Below are 19,920 nucleotides of genomic sequence, written 5' to 3'. Positions count from 1 at the left end.
TAAAGTTGCAAGAAAACATTCACAAACTCTTTGGACTGATCATCAATTCAGCACTAATTATTCTGAAAATGTGTTGTGATCCTTATGTCACCATTATTGCTGAACAAAGCGTAAAAACACACAAACAGCGGTACCTTTCATGTCTTTGTGGAACACTGTGAATAACAATTAATAGTATAATACATGTGTTTTAATAACACTCTTTTAATAAATTGATAAGTAATTCTCAACAATGATGGCTGGTTTTGTTTTTTAGTTGAAAAATAACTGCTCACTTTGAATTTAATGAATGTTGGAACGGAGGTGTGTTTCCTCTGCGTGGTATCACCTTCTTTTCCAAGACTCTGTGGAGACCAATTATTGTAGTTCTGAAACCAAAAATGTTTTTTTTTTGCTTAAAGTGGGATTTTAACTTCTCGAAACTTTTGGACTCCTCTCTCATATTTTTCTTTCTCCCTCCCTTGTATTCCTTTTTAGCCTATATTTTACGCAACTTCTATGAAACTAGGGCTGCAAATGGTTTCGTCACACTCATGTTTTCCAAGTAGGACATGGTGCTCTTCCTTGGGCATCGGTTATGATGTATAATTGACAGATTTGTTGATTAGTGTTGGATTAAAGTGTAATTTCACGGGGGAAGATTTGGCTGAGTTTTTCACAGCATATTCCAAACACCTAAATCCAAATCACAGAAATAAAGGACAGACAAAGATTAGGACACGCTCTAAACTGAAAGTAAAAAGAAGCTACTTTTGGCTGCTCACTTATTCAAGAGGGGTCATTACAGCAGGTAGCTGTGCATGTTTGATTTGGCAGAGTGTTCTGCAGGATGCCCTTCCTGAGGTGTCTCCTCCTGGGATCGAACTGGGCATCTTTCACTTGTTAGGCAAACTGTAAGTGATAGCGTTAAATTAACCAAGCATCTAGAACATCTCATATTTAGCTGTTATGACTACAGATTTAGGTGGATGCTATAATTAATCAGGTTGTTGACACCGAAAAATAAATATGTCTATTTCCTCATTTTAGCCACACACACACAATCTACAGTTAGCGCTTATAACATGCAACTGTTCCGATGTGTCGTCAGGACATCATTTGTCCTGTCCTTACAATTCACTGTTTAGGAAATGGCCCTTCACTGTAAAGAAATAAATCTGTTTAAGTAACTGACACCAACTCACATGCACATGGAAATCATTCTGACAAAGATTTGCAGTCTCGCGTTTACATGCACTGACACACATAATTGGGACAGTGTGATGCGCACAAACGATGTGCAGATCCTGCATTTGTTTAACCTTAAAGGCTATCTTGTCTCGTCTTCATCATTTTATTTGTGTAGCTGCTGTTATTATTCATCCATACATTTTCTTAGCTGTTCGAGTCAGAGTCGTGGAAGGGCTGGAGTCAGTCCCATGACTTGCTGATATGGTGCACGAAGCAGGGTACAGTGTAGAAATGTAACATGCCTCACACAGGCAGGATTTCACACATACATAATGAACCACTCCTTGGCAAATATAAGTAGCTCTACTTTGTGACAAATAAACAATGAAGCACTAATCACCTACCTCTTCTGAGTGTATCCTATCTCGTGGTTAGACACCTGCTCCCCCATGTTGGAGAGAGTTATGTTCATGGTGATAATAATTATGTTCAGCAGCCCCAGTAAACTCGATGCAGCAGATGAGCTGCTTCTTCACTAGGTGCAGGTTCCGGCTAAAATGGTATTCCAGCTCACATCAGATCTTTAAAGCAGCAGACCTACTGTCACCAAGTGCCATCCAAGATGGTTTATTTGGAATTCTTCTGACCGAGGGGTGAGAGACTCTTTGGAGTGCCACAACGATCGAGCTTGTTGGAGGGTAAATATGAGAAAGAAAGCGTCAGCTTCATAGTGAGAGTGAGAGGATTGTCCACTAGTAAACCAATCACAAAAAAAAAAGATTTATATTCATACTTAAGGGGGCATTAATATAACTGGGTGGTACCCCCAGTTAAAATCATGTTTGGCTATGTAAGCCTAGCTATAAAGGTTTTGTGACTTATAAGACCCCGTCAGTAAGAAAACATGGATGTTTGCATTGATATTTACAAAAGTCTCTTCTGTAATCTGTCCAACTACACAGGAGCTTATTGCTGTAGTTTGAATACCAAAACGTTGTCAGCTGGGTTTTTGGGGGTCGTGGAATGAGCACCAGTCACAAAAGTAGTAAAAGCTACACGTTTTAAAAGGAAAACGTATTTATGTGTTTGTACCCTTAACGTGTGAGCGGAGTGGAAGATAAACAGGTATACTCGAGCTCGCAGGCAGTGACCAATTTGCATATTTATAGATCTGTGCATACTAAAAGAGGGAAAGGCGTGGCATTGCATCTAAGCCATTTGAAAGCATCAAGGGATAATTTTGATTGAAATAAAAAAACCTTCTAAATATGTATTTCTGATGAACAGAGATGAGTTTTCAGGGACTTAATCAGTACCAGGAGAGGAGATTTAGGACCTTAGCCATCTGGGTAATAAAATGCTTGTTTTTAGCTTTGGTAAGATTACATAAAAACCTATGTCAAATGTCAGTGCAAAAAGGAAAACAAACATAATCTAGGGTGCTTAAATTCAGCGTTTTGTTGTCCTGTCTATCCGACTTCCTCCTCTGCAGCCTTTGTGGCTTTAGAGAAATAACCCAGTATTATCGTCCTTGCCTTAGACACGAGCAACAGGAAACTATGTCACTAGAATCTAAACAAATGTTATTTTGCTGAGTGAGTGCTAATGTTGTTTTTCTTGGAAGGACAGTGTCAGTAATCAGCTTGTTGTTTGGTGTGAGTAACATTGACAAACCATGTTTTTATTCATGCTCTCCCAGCAGTCAGCATGAACTAAACAAACTTTTAATTGGTTACCTGTTCAGCTGCGTGCGGTGAAGCTGCGCTGTTTTTCAATTTTCAATTTTAATTTCAATCACAGAGTCCATGGGAATTATTTCATCTTTTCTTTTAGTAGCCTTAGTCAGCACTTAACCTGTTGTTTGGTATGATGTCTTCAGGTCATTTGAATCTTCTTGACTTTATTTGCTTAGAGCAGAAATATCAGCTTTAATGGTATTTTGGTTAGGAGTTTTTGTAACACTGGACATGCCGCTTCCTTTTCCACAGTCCCTATTTAATTGTATTAATTCTAACATGCAAGCATAATAGAGGTAAGAGGCTAGTTCACAATCTGTAAAACTTTGACATGGGGGCCAGAGGTTGTGATGCTGCTTCGAGGGCAATTATAACAAGGCTTTTTTCCTTATATGGTTTCATAATCTTTGTTGCATTCACGACATTAACCCTCTGCTGTGTCCTGTTCTTATGCTCTTAAAAAGGCACACAAGGCTTGTGTTTAATAAGGAGGGCTGCTTCTGCATTTTTCATTGATATTCACAATGCGTGAGTTGAGGAATTTTCCCGCTTTCTTTGTTAGTCTGTCGAAGCCTGCCCACTACTCATGAATATGTATGAGCATATTTTAGACTAAAGACTTTTAGTCTACAAACTCCCCCATGAGCCTTAAAAACTAAATTCTTTTGCACAGTCAAACTAATCTTAAACCAAACAATAAAATTAATAAAATCCAAACATAAATGTATTCAGTATAAATGTTCTAGATACAATAAGTCTACAGCAGATGATTGAAGAAATGAGTGGGAAAAATGATCCCCACTCTTTCCATAATACATGACTTCAGGGCCAGTTCCTTTTAGCTGCAACAGACCACTACAGATTAGTCCTTGTTCTGCACACCAGCGCCAGCTAGAAATCTCTTGCCAGCAGCAGTGGGAAGGCTCAGATGAGTTCCTAAATCCTGCAGTCAACAGCCACCCATCTCTATGTGAACTATTCCTGGCCTTGATTACAATTTGTGTGCCACAGTGACTGGCTCCAAAGAAAGAACCACAAGGAGATATTCAATTATGTGCCTAGCGGGGTGGGATGGATGAGCCTTTTGCAGCGACTGAGAAAATTCTAAATTCATTTAATGTCAAAAAAGATTTTTAAAAATAGTTCTGATTTTGGCCAGTTTTCATGACGTGACAAGTTGTTAAGTCATAGCGAATCTTGCAAAAAGATTTCAAACCAAGCACTAATTCCTTTTGCTCCTGTTCTGTTCTACAGGGAATGCTTATAGATCCACCATTTAGATCAAATTTTCTAATTAGCCTGAAAATGCCTCATAGGAAGCGCTCATCCTATACCCTACGCTCCTTCAAAGACCAACATAGGTATAATGATAGCAGACAGTGGAAATGATTTATTTGCAATCCCCCACTCTGCTTGTTTTGCCTAAGTCAAATCTCCACAATCTAATATAAACGAAGCAAGACAGGAAGCTTAGGATAAGTATGAGGCAGCACAGTAGTATTGCTTCTGAGCAAAATGCATTAACATATTGACTTTGCAGAAGTGCATGCAAGCTACCTCAGCTCACAGTTGATTGGCTGGTGCAAATGAGCTCAAGTAAAACATGCAAGCAATCAAAAAAACAAACATGTTGGATGATGTTTTATTCAACGTCTCCCGCACTCTTTGTCAACAGTTCAGCGCAGCAATCATATTGCACTCTCCAACAACATCCACGGAGCTGTGTTTAACAACATTAAACTGTAAAGGGAGGCTGCCATTAGAGGCTTTAGTTGTTTCACTTGTTGTGTTTTGCTTCATAATGGGTCTGTCGGGCTACTATGTGTGCTGCAGGTCAAGTTAATGGTGTTTTGATCTTTTAGAAGCCATTAGTCAGAGAATCCTTGTCATTGCCCCTGCCCTTCCTGAATATGACACTTCAGTTCACTGGTAATGAGATGTCTGTATCTACACCAAGTCCTGATTACTAAAGCAGAAGCAACACAAGGGATACAATGTCAACTAGTCCCAGCTTTCATGTATAATATCTATGTGTTGGGTAAATAAATTTTTAAAACACACACAAAGAACTGGACCTCCTGATTTTATCTCCTGAAAATAAGAAAAAGAAGAAAGGAATAAGTAAGTAATTTCATTCATGTCTTCTACAGACGATGGTTGGAGATTCAGGCCAGGAGTGTATTCCCTTGCGGACAGCTTCAACATCAGGTAGGCCCAGTTGTTTCTTTTGCTCTACTTCCTAGTCCATTTGGAGGAAGCATGTGCAGCTGGTGCCTTTGTTAACTAGCTGCCCTAATAAGTCTGTGCGGTCATAGCAATGGTGTGCTTGAGTGTGCTCCATTCAGTGACTCCATCATGCTACTGGGAGACTTCAATGCTCATGTGATCAATGGCACTGAACCTGAATGGTATATTGTTATTGGACTTCTCTACAAACCACAGTTCGTCCAAACACTGTGTTCAAACATAAGCATCTCCATAAGTGCACGTGGGACCAAGACACCCAACATTGCGGGTCAATGATTGATTTTCCAATCGTTCTGGACAACTGAGTAAGAGAGAGAGAAGCTGAGCTGTTAACTGATCACCACCTGGTGGTGAGTTGGATCAGGTGATGGGGAAGGATGCTGGAAAGACCTGGCACACCCAAACCTATAATGAAGGTGTGCTGGGAACGTCTGGCGGAGGTTCTGGTCTGTTTGTCCTTTAAGTATCTTGGGTCTTGTTCATGAGTTAGGGGAGCAAGATATTAACAGACGGATTGAGGTTGCGGATGCAGTGATGCAGACACTGTACTGGTCAGTTGTGGTGAAGAGTGAGCTGAGCACAAAAGCAAACTGTCGATTTAGCAGTCAATCTACGTCCCTACCCTTACCTATGGTCACGAGCTCTGGGTAGTGATTGCAGAAAACGGCTTGGAGATACAAGCGGCAGAAATGATCTTTCTCCAAAGGGTGGCTGGCCTCTCCCTTAGAGATATGGTGAGGAGTTCAGTGATTCAAGAGGGCCTTGGAGTAGAGCTGCTCTCTATGTCAAAAGCAGCCACTTTACTTGGTTCGAGCATTTAATTAAGATGCCTAATTGCCTAACATCCCATGTAAATATAACGGAAATATGACATATTTACTTACACTGTAATAACAGTGCTTACATGTTTTAAAAAGATGCCCATCTACTGTTTATTTTAGGAAACTCCTTGCTTACTACAAGAAGGTCTACAGATTTGTACACAGGTGTGTGTTGCATTTTCAGTGGGCAGTTTCATGATTCAAGATACCTGAAATTCATCTGACTTACACACCGTGTCCTGTCTTTGTTTACAACTTTTTAATGGGGGCACTGTAGACTCTCCTCAGTCAATACAAACACTATTCCAGACCCCAGCTGCTTCACAACTCAGCAGCATGAAGCCGAACAATGCACGTACACAGCTGTGTGTTTGTTACCTCTTAAGACATTGCACTGATGTATGATGGAGACTTAGTCTAACTTTAGCCCTAACTACTGATAACTTAACGTAACCTTAGCCTAATATTACCCCAGTGGGCATGGCTTCACATTAAAGTTTAATTATCTACACTACTTGCTTTCTTGTTCCTATTATCTGACTGTGCAAACAGATTTAGGTCCCCATAATATGAGCAATACTCGAAACACACGCACACATTCAGTGGTACTGTTAGAATGCCTTAGGCTTTTCTTTTCTGGATGTCTTACCCATGTAGAGAAATATTGGTGCGTGGCATGCAGTGCATTTGATATATTTGGGTGTTCCGCTAGATTAAGTACTACTGGTTCCACCAACATACTCGATTGTAAGAATAAAAATATACATCGTCTTTCTGAAAAAACAAACAAGCATAAAAAGGCACATAAAAGGCAAATTCTGTACAAGTTGCTCTAGTTTTGTTTTGGAGGACATACGGTACTGTGCAAAAGTCTTGAGCCACCTTTTTTTCTTTATAATTCTTCTTTTTTATTCCTTTATAATTTGCATCTAAAGACACAGACTTGTAATTTTTAAAGCAGTCTTGAGCATTAGTTTTGAAGGTCTTTCAAAGTATTTCTTTCAGCATTGGCTGCTTTGTCCATAATTTTCAGTCCAGTCTTTGTACCTGACCATTTTCAGAAGAATGTTTCTTTTTATCTGTTGAACCACTGATGCTGATCTTTCATTAAAGCATAAAAATTTCACCCATCTCAGGGATGTTATCAGTGTTGTGTCTACACATAACAGACAACTTGGCAAAGTACCCATTTAAACAGTATCTTTAGACACTTTATTCTTAGTAGCCTTTGGGAAAAACATATAATTTGCTCTCATTTCGTTCATTGGATCTATGAAAAATGCCAAACATAACACAGTTTGACAGGCATAAAATAGGATTTTTGCACCAACAAGATGATTCCTAAAGAGCTGTTAGCCAAAACCTTGGCATATCTTGGAATGGCATGCCATTAAAATTTTTAGAGAAACCAAAGAAGTAGGTGACAAAAGCAAAAGTGTCAGGCCTAACAAAGTAAAGACCTCACACAGGACCTGGGAGATGCATCTGGCCCTTCAGTTGATCCAGCTATTGTTCGCCGAAGCCTCATCGGAAATGGTTTGAGTGGACGGGTGGCTGAGGTGTGCCAAATTACACAACAACAAAGTGGCTACAGGTCTTATTGAATTTTAAGTGTTTGGTTCAAAATAATGTCAATATGTATGAAGGAGTATGAGTATCTACAGTCGTCTGCATAACATGCTGCCAGTAGAGTAAAAGCACGCTTAGATAGAATTTATATAGAACCTTTTCTTCACAAAGCATCAAGAACTATTTCGAAAAGAAATTACTTATTAAAGAAATTGAAACAAGAAATTGTTTTTGCAGTTTCATGGCTTTTTGGTAACCAAAAAAAAAAAACCCCCAAACACACATGAAACCAGTCTTCTCTTTGAATTAAAATGTTCAGTTTCTAAAACCCATGTATAAGAAGGTAGGGGAGTCATTATAACATATTTTATATAATCTGAACCAATAATGCACTAAGGTCAGCTCTCATAATTGTCAGTTAGGCTTTTACTTGCATATCAATAGTAACCAAGTTCCTGCACAGTACAGAAGAGAAATGCTTTTAGCCAAAGTGACATGACTTCTGTTCCTATATGAATCCGTTTTGTGCTGTTTTCACTTGCAGATCTTCAGCTGCCTTTTCCTTGGTGTCTCCACTTGAGTCCACAGTCAGTTCCTCATACCTGAACTGAATTAGATATTTAAATGAATGGCTGTACTGGTATTTTGTATATCTCTGCATACTAAGAACAATAGTAGACAACAATGGATTATATTAGAATTTTGAACACTAGGAACAAGTCTGGCTATTTCCCCCCCCAAATTTAAATAATATGCAAAATAGTGCTGACTCTAAGGAACTCTAATTGTGTGAACCAAAGGCCATCTTCCAGGTGTACTGTGTAGGCACTCTTAACTTCCAGTCTTCCATCAAAGCGTTGCACTAAACCCACCTGTGCAGACTTGATTCAGACCTTTCTAATGAAATGCTCCATCTCTGTCATCAGACTGCTCCTTTCACAATCTATTACACCTTATACATTCATTGCTCTGGTATACATTATATGCCACTGATTTCTGCTATCCTGCTGCATTGTTTTAATTATGAGGAGGAAGGGGGTTACTGCTGAAAGTTCACCAGAAAGTCATTTCATTATTTTCCATTTTATGGATTTTTTTCCCCATGGAGTTCAGCATGTTTTCCTGGGTAATTTCACCACCTTGTTTGGTGGCCTTCTCTCTGTAGCAGCAATGATAACTAAAGATCAGTGGCTAATGTTTAATGCATATATATTGGTGAGTTTAGTTTTCTTTGATGTTAATGTGTTTGCAGGGTTTAGCATCCACCAGTCCAATGCACAACACATTTCCTCTAAAGTTGCACCCTTCATAAATGACCACAGGCCCACCCCCACCCTTCTCTCTTTGGTTGTCGCATAGAACATGTCTAATCTACTTAAAACAAGTTGAAAGACTAGTAATATAAATGAGACTGCTTGGCCATCTGAGGATCTGTCTTCATTAGAAGTGGATCTGGACAGAGTTTCTATTAGCTCACTATCAAGATGGGGAGACTGTGAGGAGGAAATTACGCATGTCACAAGACAAAGTGCGCGCGGCCCAGAGCTTAGCCCAATGGAGGATGAAAAGCCTTAATCAATGACAAGGACTACCGGTGACAGGGCACCATGATCTCCCCATGCGTCACAATGTAGAAGATTATATCCAGCCTCTGACAGATTGACACTTCCTCTGTGAGTTCCTGGCTGAAAACAGAGAAGGATTGCACTGCTTCTCTCTTCTCTGCTCCTTTTCCTTCCTTTGTTCTTTACAATCAAAGGTCTTCCCCAGATTTGGGTCATTACATTTTTTTTTACCTCATCTGCAACAGTAACAACACTTAATATTCTTTTAAAGATAACAGCACTAGAACGCACCCCAGGAGGACCATGTGCGTATCTTGCCAACACTGACAGTAAATTAGAGTTATAATGGAACTGAAAAGTTCAAAATATCACGATGTTGTCATGTGGAATATTCAATTTAAAGGTCATGAGCCCTCTGAAAGAAAATTCTCGTTGTTATGTTTTTCTTATCTGTTTCTCGTTTCTCTTTTTTGTCCTTGTCACATTAATCTTATGAATCAGCCAGTCAGCACCGCTCATAAAAACACTCTTCTGTTCATTTCAGGCATCCGTGTAGAGTATTTGAATTAGTCATATGCCATTATCACACCTGCACTATAAAGTGTTTTTTTTTTTTTTTTTTTTTTAACTCATCTGCAGCTAAAAATGGTTCTCTGGGGGAAAGCAATGGCTTTTCAAAAAGAAAGAAGGGCTCATTACTTTTGCCTGACCTTATTAAATTACACACAAGATACATTTTTGAGCTACACTTCTGCAGACAGGATGCTGAATTTAAAGACGAATACACAGGTATGACATCATTAAAGGAAAAAAACCTGCCTGTTGACCACAACTGGCTGCTTCATCCATTGCCAAGGTTACTGGCCACAAGTTCCTTTGTCATTCCTCTTCGTCATGGGGCACTGTCTGATAATTATCTTGATTTAATAGCTCTGTTCCTCTGAGGCAACTGTCCTAATTAACAAACAAGGAGCCAATATTTTGATCTTGCCACCAAATCAAAAGGGTGCTAATTGTGCATATCATAGCCTAAAGCTAAGACTGTTGTCTGAATGCTGTAACTGCACCAGCGGTCAAACTTCGTTGTTGTATTTTGTGCATTTTCTTTCATCTATATCATCATATCATCAATGCTACTCGAGAGATTTAATATATCCGATTACTCTTTTATTGAACTCAATATTTAAGCAAACTGCAAAAAGGTACAAATAACAGCACAAAAAAAGTGTGTAACTCCAGCAGAGGATTTCTCTAAAGTCTGCTGGCTGCATGAATCAGGAATCAGCAGTTATATCCACAGGCTGACAAGATAACAAGTACTGAATCTATCACCTAACTTTGGTACAGTAACAAAACTGATAAACCCTTATGCCTCAGAGCGTCAGAGAGTCTGTTCTGCATTTCTGGCTTAAAGGGGATGGGAAAACATGATTCAGTTATTCACTACCTGCAATATTTAAGCAAGCAAAAATCTGGCACGCAATACATAAGTGTGCCTACTTACATGGCTGGTAGCTAGTTTAGTAACATAAAAGCAGCTTTTGTATTGCATGCATGCAGCTATTTCCCAGAGTTTTGCTTAATTTAGTTTATTCACACTCCCAGATTTCTGCAGGCACAAACTTGTAGTCTTCTGCCAGAGCTAAAGTGGACTGTGTATAAAAAAATGGACCAAGCCACCATCATGTCACCCGGTGGTTTGCGCAATCTTTAAACCAAAACTATGTTTTCTGCTTGGCTGTAAACACGGTATATCTGCAGCATAGCTGGACCTTTTAACAAAGGTATGTAAGCCACTTGGGGTTGGCTTTTTGAAGAAATTCAAGGAACTGTAGGTTTTGATATTTCCACACTGGTTTAGTTTTCTAACTCTGCAAGTTGCTGCTTGGTTCAACTGATGCTGACTCGCATTACTCAGACATTTAAGGGATTATCACTGGATGCACAAAAGCTGTTTTTATGCCCGTATGCAGTCAAATGTGATTTTGTCAAACTGGTTATGCTTTACATTTTTTCAGGGAAAGAAGAGATTAATTAGCAGTTAGTAGAAACAATGACAGAGGGGACCAACTCAAGCACTGTATTCATATCACTCTTGGGGACTGGCTTCATATAGAGTGTAGTCTTTAAATTTCACAACAGCTTTTAGTAGTGAAAATGTCATTAGTCATCTCTAAAGTAAGCACTGATCTTGCAGCAGTGCAATGTTTTGGTAAGTCTCTGCTTCAAAAATATTACTATTACTGTTAAAATTTCAGTTTAAGTTGACCTAAAATAAAATCCAAATTAGATTTACAAAGATCAAAATATTCCAAAGAAAGAAGGGCAGGAAGAAGAAAAAGAAAAACTGTCACGGCCAGGCGGATCAGCTGCACGCTGATCAGCCCTCTCTGTTTCTCTTCCTCTTCTCTCTCGCCGGGGCGGAACTCACTGTGGGTTCATGCCCTTGGCCCACGCCCTCGGGAGATGAGACCCAGGTGTCTCATTAAGGGGAGCAGCATTTAAGCCAGGAGGTGACTGCTGTTCGTCGCTGGATCGTTGTCTACCACGCGTTAGTAAAGTCAAAGCTACAGCAAGTTTAGTGAAGAGTGTTTTCCTCTGTGCATCGTCCTTAACCCTGTCTCCCTGTCTACAGAACCTCTTGGATTTTTCCCCGTGTGTTTCCCGTGTGGCAGTGTTGGAGTGTGAACCTGTGATCGTGTGAGTGGATATTCTGAAGAACGTATGCTTTCCCTTGGACTTCCCTGGAGACCCCTTCTTCCCCCACTCAGCTGTATATAACACCCCCCTGCACATTCTTGTATATACACCTGGTGACTTGTAAATAAACTCTTCTTGTAAGCATCAGTACCGGAGTCCTGCGCTTGAGTCCTCCTTCCAACCGTAACAATAACGATCCAGCCATCATGGACTCAGCGGACTCAAACCCCACCCAGCAACCCGTCCTCACCCCGGAGGCAATTCTGGAACGCCACGAACACATGCTTCGGCACATAAATCAACAACTGGCCGCACTCACTCAAGCCCTCGCTCAACGTCTACCGTCGGTAAGCCCACCCTCACCCCCTCCGTCTGTTTCTCCTCAGCTATCGGCTCCCAGTCCCTCTGCAGCCGCTCCGCCTGTTTCCCCCACGCCGGCCCCCACAGAACCACCGGAGCGATCGTTACCAGCGCCGGAGCCTTTCTCGGGTGAGTTCGATAAATGTGGTGGATTTTTGACTCAGATCACACTACAATTCCGTCAGTTACGAAGAACATATGAGACAGATGGGGCCAAAATCGCCTTTATGGTTCAACTATTACGCGGGCACGCATTAAACTGGGCGCAAGCTGTTTTGAGAACAGCCCCGGACATTTCTTATGAGGACTTCCTCACCAAATTTAAGAGTGTTTTTGAAAGAGGCACCGGAGCGGAGGCGGCTGCCCACAGACTGTTAAATTTGAAGCAGGGGAGGCGGAGTATGGTGGATTTTTCGGTCGAATTCTGGACCTTGGCCGAAGAGACTGGCTGGGGGCAGTCGGCATTGATAAGTACTCTCCTGAATAATGTTTGTGATGAGTTAAAGAGAGAACTGATGATGAGAGATGTTCCTAAGACCTTGTCTGATGTGATTACGCTGTGTGTGAAGTTGGATGAGCACCTACGGGCGCGTCGGGGAATCGGAAACTACATTTCCCAGAGGCCCCCGGGGCGCATGGAGACGTCAGGTGGGGGCGCGCCTAGCGGCAGTCACTCGTTGGACAGCACGGAAGAAAGTGAACAGCCCATGCAACTGGGCCGCTCCAGTCTGTCGCCCGAGGAGCGGTATCGTCGCTGGAGGGCCGGTGAGTGCTATTATTGTGGCCGCAAGGGCCATATTGCCATGGATTGCCAGGCGCGGCTAAAAGACAGCGCCCGCCGGTAGTGAGGAGTGTACGGGTGGGCGAGGTCTCATGTTCTCAGTCTCCTCCTCGTCTCATGATTGCGGCTAAGCTAACGGTTCGTCTCAGGACTCATTCTCTCGACGCTCTGATTGATTCCGGGGCAGAACAGAATTTTATTGATGCCTCGCTGGCACTGAAGTTAGGTTTTAGCACGGAGCCTCTGTCTCATTCACTCCAAGTCACAGCCCTTAGTGGCCAGCGTCTTCCAGACATTACTCATGTCACAGAACCGATTTCCCTGTCTCTTTCCGGCAATCATGTTGAAACCATACAGTTGTACGTCTTTAAGGCCCCACTCACTCCACTAGTCTTGGGCTATCCCTGGCTGTGTCAACATAACCCTGTGATTGATTGGAGGAAAAAGAGTATTTCGGGGTGGGGGGAGGAGTGTCACATGTCCTGTTTAAAAGCCGCCACCCCCGCCATGAACCTACCACTCAATAAAACTATTTCAGAACCGCCTGATCTGTCCTCCATACCGTCTGACTATCACGACCTGGCGCAAGTGTTTTGTAAAGATAAGGCACGCTCTCTTCCCCCTCACCGGCCGTACGATTGTGGGATTGACCTCCTCCCAGGCGCGCCGCTTCCGACCAGTAGGTTGTATAGCCTGTCTCGACCGGAGCGGGAAAGCATGGAAAATTACATCAATGAGTCACTTGCCGCTGGTCTCATTCGCCCCTCGTCCTCACCTGTTGCTGCTGGTTTCTTTTTTGTCACCAAAAAAGATAAAAGTTTACGGCCCTGTATTGACTATCGCGGCCTCAACGCCATCACAGTTAAAAACAAGTATCCCCTCCCTCTGCTGAGTTCCGCGTTCGAGCTGCTTCAGGGTGCCACCATCTTCACAAAGTTGGACCTGCGCAACGCCTACCATCTGGTGAGGATTAGGGAGGGAGACGAGTGGAAGACGGCTTTCAATACTCACCTGGGCCATTTCGAATATCTTGTGATGCCTTTTGGTCTCACCAATGCTCCAGCTGTGTTTCAGGCTCTCGTGAATGACGTGCTCCGAGATTTCATCGACCATTTCGTTTTCATTTACTTGGATGACATCCTCATCTTCTCCCAGTCTGTCGCCGACCACCGACGCCATGTCAGGCAAGTGCTTCAGCGTCTCCTCGAAAATCGTCTCTTTGTTAAAGGGGAGAAGTGTGAGTTTCATGTCTCAACTGTTTCCTTCCTGGGCCACGTCATAGATCGGGGTAACCTCAAGACTGATCCCGCAAAGGTTCAAGCCGTTGTTGACTGGCCGACCCCCTCTAACCGTAAACAGCTTCAAAGCTTTCTGGGGTTCGCGAACTTTTATCGGCGCTTTGTTCGCAACTATAGTAAACTGGTCCTGCCTCTGACCCGTCTTACTTCTCCCAAGGTTCCCTTCTGCTGGGATGGGCTGGCTCAACGTGCGTTTGCCCATCTGAAGGACCGCTTTGCCTCGGCGCCCATTCTCGTCCAACCCGATCTCGACCGGCAGTTCGTTGTGGAGGTGGATGCCTCGGACGCTGGAGTGGGGGCGGTGCTTTCCCAGCAGCAAGGAGGTAAGCTGCATCCCTGTGCCTACTTTTCACGCCGTCTCACCTCTGCAGAGAGCAACTATGATGTGGGAGATCGAGAGCTACTAGCCATCAAGCTAGCCCTGGAGGAGTGGCGCCATTGGTTAGAGGGTGCTGCCCAGCCGTTTGTGGTCTGGACCGATCACAAGAACTTGGAGTACATTCGATCGGCAAAACGCCTCAACGCCAGGCAAGCCAGGTGGGCTCTGTTTTTCACTAGATTCCAGTTTATGATCACTTACAGACCCGGTTCCCGTAATGTCAAGCCAGACGCCCTCTCACGCCAATTCGCCGCCTCCGAAGACGCAACTCGGGACTCTCCCATTCTACCGCCCACCTGTGTAGTCGGGGCCCTGACCTGGGAGATCGAGTCGGCTATTCGAGAGGCTCAGCGGACAGAACCGGACCCCGGAACGGGCCCTCCAGGGTTGCTCTTCGTCCCCCCCTCAGTAAGGTCACGAGTGTTACATTGGGCTCATACTGCCAGATTCACCTGCCACCCGGGGGTCCACCGCACTATTACCTTCCTCCAACGTTTCGCCTGGTGGCCTTCCCTTGCCAAAGACGTCCGCGAGTATATTTCCGCATGCTCGACCTGCGCTCAAAACAAGAGTGTCCATCAACCACCCTCTGGCCTCCTTTACCCTCTGCCGACTCCGAGCCGCCCTTGGTCGCACATCGCTGTTGACTTCATCACTGGTCTGCCCGTCTCGTCAGGTAACTCTGTGATTCTCACCATTGTGGACCGCTTCTCCAAAGCTGCTCATTTTGTCGCCCTCCCTAAGCTCCCCACTGCTCTAGAGACCGCCCGGCTGCTAGCTGACCACGTGTTTCGCCTCCATGGCATCCCCACGGACATTGTGTCAGACAGAGGACCGCAGTTCACGTCGCGTGTATGGAAGGAGTTCTGCAGTGCCCTCGGAGCTCAGGTCAGTCTCTCCTCTGGTTTCCACCCGCAGACGAATGGCCAAACGGAGCGTGCCAACCAGGAGCTCGAAGCTGCTCTCCGGTGCCTGGTCTCCACTAACCAGTCAACTTGGAGCGAGCAACTGTCATGGATTGAGTATGCTCATAACAGCCTTACCTCCTCTGCCACCGGTGTGTCCCCTTTCGAGGCGTCCTTGGGCTATCAACCGCCACTCTTCCCAGCCGTCGAGGGTGAGCACTTTGTTCCCTCTGTCCAACAGCATCTTCGGAGGTGTCGGCGCGCCTGGAGAGCGACTCGGGTCTCCCTTCTCCGCACGGTGGAACGCAATAAGCGCCTGGCGGATTGCCACCGGACCCCTGCTCCCACCTACACACCTGGACAAAAGGTTTGGCTGTCTACCAGATTCATCCCCCTCAGGTCTGAGTCCAAGAAACTGTCTCCCACTTTCATCGGTCCCTTTGAGGTCGACTCTGTGATTAACCCTGTCTCTGTCCGCCTTCGCCTGCCCCGGAATATGAGGATCCATAACTCCTTCCACGTGTCGCAAGTGAAGCCGTGTCTCTCTAGTCCTCTGTGCCCTCCTTCCGGACCCCCTCCACCCGCCCGGGTCATTGATGGCCACCCGGCTTTCACCGTTTCGCGGATCATGGATGTCCGGCGCCGGGGGCGCGGTCTGCAGTATCTCGTGGATTGGGAGGGCTACGGGATGGAGGAGCGTTCTTGGATCCCGCGGGCGGCCCTCTTGGATCGGGGTGTGGTGCGGGCGTTCCATGCGGCTCACCCTGACAAGCCTGGGGGTCGCCGGGAGGCTCCCGTCGGGGGGGGGTACTGTCACGGCCAGGCGGATCAGCTGCACGCTGATCAGCCCTCTCTGTTTCTCTTCCTCTTCTCTCTCGCCGGGGCGGAACTCACTGTGGGTTCATGCCCTTGGCCCACGCCCTCGGGAGATGAGACCCAGGTGTCTCATTAAGGGGAGCAGCATTTAAGCCAGGAGGTGACTGCTGTTCGTCGCTGGATCGTTGTCTACCACGCGTTAGTAAAGTCAAAGCTACAGCAAGTTTAGTGAAGAGTGTTTTCCTCTGTGCATCGTCCTTAACCCTGTCTCCCTGTCTACAGAACCTCTTGGATTTTTCCCCGTGTGTTTCCCGTGTGGCAGTGTTGGAGTGTGAACCTGTGATCGTGTGAGTGGATATTCTGAAGAACGTATGCTTTCCCTTGGACTTCCCTGGAGACCCCTTCTTCCCCCACTCAGCTGTATATAACACCCCCCTGCACATTCTTGTATATACACCTGGTGACTTGTAAATAAACTCTTCTTGTAAGCATCAGTACCGGAGTCCTGCGCTTGAGTCCTCCTTCCAACCGTAACAAAAAGAGGAGGACTGAAAGGATGAACTTGATGCAGTGGGTTGAAGTGAGGACATTAGCTGCAATAGTACTATCACTGAGCTGCCTATGGTGCAGAGAAAACTGAACAAAAGGAAGAATATTAGGCTAAAGTGGGCATTTAATTATTTAGGCCATTAGTATAACTAACTGTCTGTACCTTCAATAGCCATAAACAATGTGATATAGATGAGAATGTAGTTAAAAGACACATTTCAACTGACTTTAAAAAGGATCAAGACAAAAAGGAAAACAACAACATCAAAGCATTAATCAAAAAAATAATGTCACAACTACAAAATCTAATATGAATCCAATGATACACAAAATCACAGAAACATTATATCACATGTCTGACATATCAAAGGCCATTTTCACTGCAGCATATTTGCCTCTCTCCTATTGCTGCATATTTTACTTTTTGCCAGTGGTTATGTAATGAGGCTTGTCACCAGAGGTTTGGCCAACACAAGAGACCCTCCTCTCTTCCTCTGAGTAAGTGCCAAGAAAGAAAACCTGGGGTTACAAGGAAAAGGCTTAGAATGAAAATCACTTACACAAGATTTAATGACCAGGATCGCAAACAACGGTCTGACAAAAGCAAGAGATGCTGCAGATGCAGCTCTTTTGTACAAAAAGCCAGAGTATCCACAGGTTTCTGTAAGAGCGTACGTAGGCTGCCATGACAGACCACTACTTCCGTTGTCCGGTTTTATACTTCCGGTTACTCAAAGCGAGACCCAGCGTTCAGTCGTTGCTAACAACAAAATCAGTTACTTTGTGCGGTAATAAGTGGCTTTACCTGTTCGAAGATGAGCTCGGGTTCAACGTGTGCTGTCGTCGGCTGCCACAATAATTCAAGAAAACTGAAAAACGCATTAGAAACATTTTGCCTTGAGCATCAACAACTTAGAAAGGCCTGTCCGTGCCCACCGCCCTACGCACTGCACTCTATGCCGCGGAAGGAGGATCGGAAACTGGCGTGGCTGGCAGCTTTAAGACTCAAACACCCTCCAAAGAGAGTTTATGTTTGCTCCTTTCATTTTATCGATAAAAAGCCCACAGAGCTACACCCCGACCCGGAGCTTTATCTGGGCTATGACCGACCCCCACCGAAGAAAAGAAGAAGGCTCACTCGGACCACTTTGAGTGTGACAGCTTCCAGTAATACGAACAAAAACACAGAATCTGTACCCGGTAAGTGAAAGTGTAAATGTGGTTTGCCACCGTTTCGCATTTTAAACACGCAATTCTTTACTTTTACTAAATAATAGCCTATGGTGAATGGCGTTAGTATCAGCACTAGCTGGTTATTAGCAGCAAAGTCTAAATTTTAACGAAAGTTTATAATAATAATGCCAAAAGATTAGCTCCAAGGGCTGTAAAAGTCTTAGGTTTGTGTTTATAAAGAACATGTTTTTTCAAGTCGAGAAAAGTCAAGTAAAAAAGTTAAAGGCAACCTTTGCAAAAATACCAACAGTTGTGACTTTTTTTAGAATGTAAAATAAAATCTAATCACATTAATTGAATAAAATTGTGACAAATTTTTAGGGGACTTAGGAACATTTTATGTTGACATTTATGATTTTGCATTTGTGTGAAAAAATGTAGAATGAGAAATTTCACTCAAATATAATAAGCTAAGTGACACTTTACAGTTTCTCTTATGCTAACAGTTTGACTGTACATCTGATCATATTTTTGTCTTATTCAGACTCCACAGTGTTACGTTCAGTGGAATTAGACCAGGCCAGCATCTCCACACAACCCCCTGAGCCACATCTGCACTCAGTCCACACACAGTGGGAGGATCCTTCGCAACAAGACCATCAATACTGCAACAGGTCTCGCAGAAAAGATGTGCAGGATAAGATGACTCAGTGTGATGAAGTTGCATATTTCATTCTTCAAAATGATGCAGACGCTTTGCTGTACACTGGGATAGCCTTAGAAACATTTAACACACTTGTGTCGACACTGGAAGGATATGACAACAATGAATTTACCATGCCTGTCCGAGATCAAGTCCTCATGACACTTATGAAATTAAAGAGTAACCGTGTAATAGGTGACCTAAGCCGCCAGTTTCATATATCACAAAGCATGGCCAGCAAGATCATCTCACACTGGTTAGACAAGCTGGAGGAAGTTCTCCGACCATTAATTCCATGGCTGCCAAAAGAAACTATTCAAGCAACTATGCCTGAAGCCTTCAAGAAGAACTTTCCAAATAGTACATGCATTATAGACTGCAGTGAGACCCTTTTACAGAAACCCAGAAATCTGGGCTCAAGAGGGGAATCATACAGCCATTATTATTCACACAACACAGTCAAATATTTGGTTGCTGTTGCACCATGTGGACTAATCATGTTTGTGTCTGCGGCATATGGCGGCCGATGTAGTGACAAATTTATCACAATGGACTCTGGAATATTAACATACCTAAAACCTGGTGATGAAGTCATGGCAGATAGAGGTTTTACAATTAAAGACTTACTCTTTGAGAGAAAAGTTAGATTAGTAATACCCGCTTTCACAAAAAAACGTAGACCGCTAACTGAGGAACAGGTAACATACACACGTCGGATTGCAAATGTAAGAATCCATGTTGAAAGAGCAATCAGACGCTTGAAAGTCTACAAAATACTTTCACAAATTGTTCCTATAAGCATGGCTCCTAAAGTAGACAAGATACTGAGAATATGTGCTGCTCTAGTGAACTTAAGAGAGGATCTCATTCGTGATACACAATAATTGTGTATGTTATGAACAATTGTGGACTCGGGGATATTAAGATGGTTACTCAGGACATAAAGTTGCGTAGTGTAATGTAATTATTTTAAAATTTGATGTACATATATGTAGAGAGTAAATAATTCCAGGTCTCACTTTTTTATCTTGTGTTCTAGATGAAAGGTTATGTGATACAGTGTGTGTGTGCGTATGTATGTATGTATGTATGTGTATATATAAAACAATTGCAATCAATCAATTGAACAATTATTACTTTTTTATTCA

The 19,920-nt window shown here is 43.4% G+C and overlaps 2 protein-coding genes across 3 annotated transcripts in view; both read left to right on the top strand.

Moving 5' to 3' along the window:
- The window catches only part of LOC308406775 (metabotropic glutamate receptor 4-like), a 219,593-nt gene that overhangs the window by 4,950 nt on the left and 194,723 nt on the right, over nt 1–19,920 (top strand). Inside the window, exon 2 of one of the 2 annotated variants that reach the window (XM_080897993.1) lies at nt 5,057–5,114. The exons of the other annotated variant lie outside the window; for it this stretch is intronic. The gene's annotated coding sequence lies outside the window, so the exon portion shown is untranslated. The remainder of the gene's footprint in view (nt 1–5,056; nt 5,115–19,920) is intronic. 2 annotated transcript variants of the gene reach the window in all.
- On the top strand, nt 17,552–19,920 carry LOC308406778 (uncharacterized protein). The gene is made up of 2 exons (XM_080897997.1): nt 17,552–18,096; nt 18,614–19,920. Exons 1-2 carry the CDS (start codon nt 17,712–17,714, stop codon nt 19,654–19,656), a joined length of 1,428 nt encoding a protein of 475 aa, XP_080754123.1. The 5' UTR covers nt 17,552–17,711; the 3' UTR covers nt 19,657–19,920.

Source organism: Rhamphochromis sp. 'chilingali' (genome assembly GCF_963969265.1).
Source record: "Rhamphochromis sp. 'chilingali' genome assembly, chromosome: 12".
Lineage (NCBI taxonomy): Eukaryota > Metazoa > Chordata > Actinopteri > Cichliformes > Cichlidae > Rhamphochromis > Rhamphochromis sp. 'chilingali'.
This window is presented reverse-complemented; position numbering and strand designations above follow the sequence as displayed.

Excerpts from the sequence above, each read along its gene's own strand:
- LOC308406778 (XM_080897997.1), top strand. The coding sequence starts at position 17,712 with ATGAGCTCGGGTTCAACGTGTGCTGTCGTCGGCTGCCACAATAATTCA. Across the intron at positions 18,097-18,613 it reads AAACACAGAATCTGTACCCG|ACTCCACAGTGTTACGTTCA; the intron begins GTAAGTGAAAGT and ends TGTCTTATTCAG.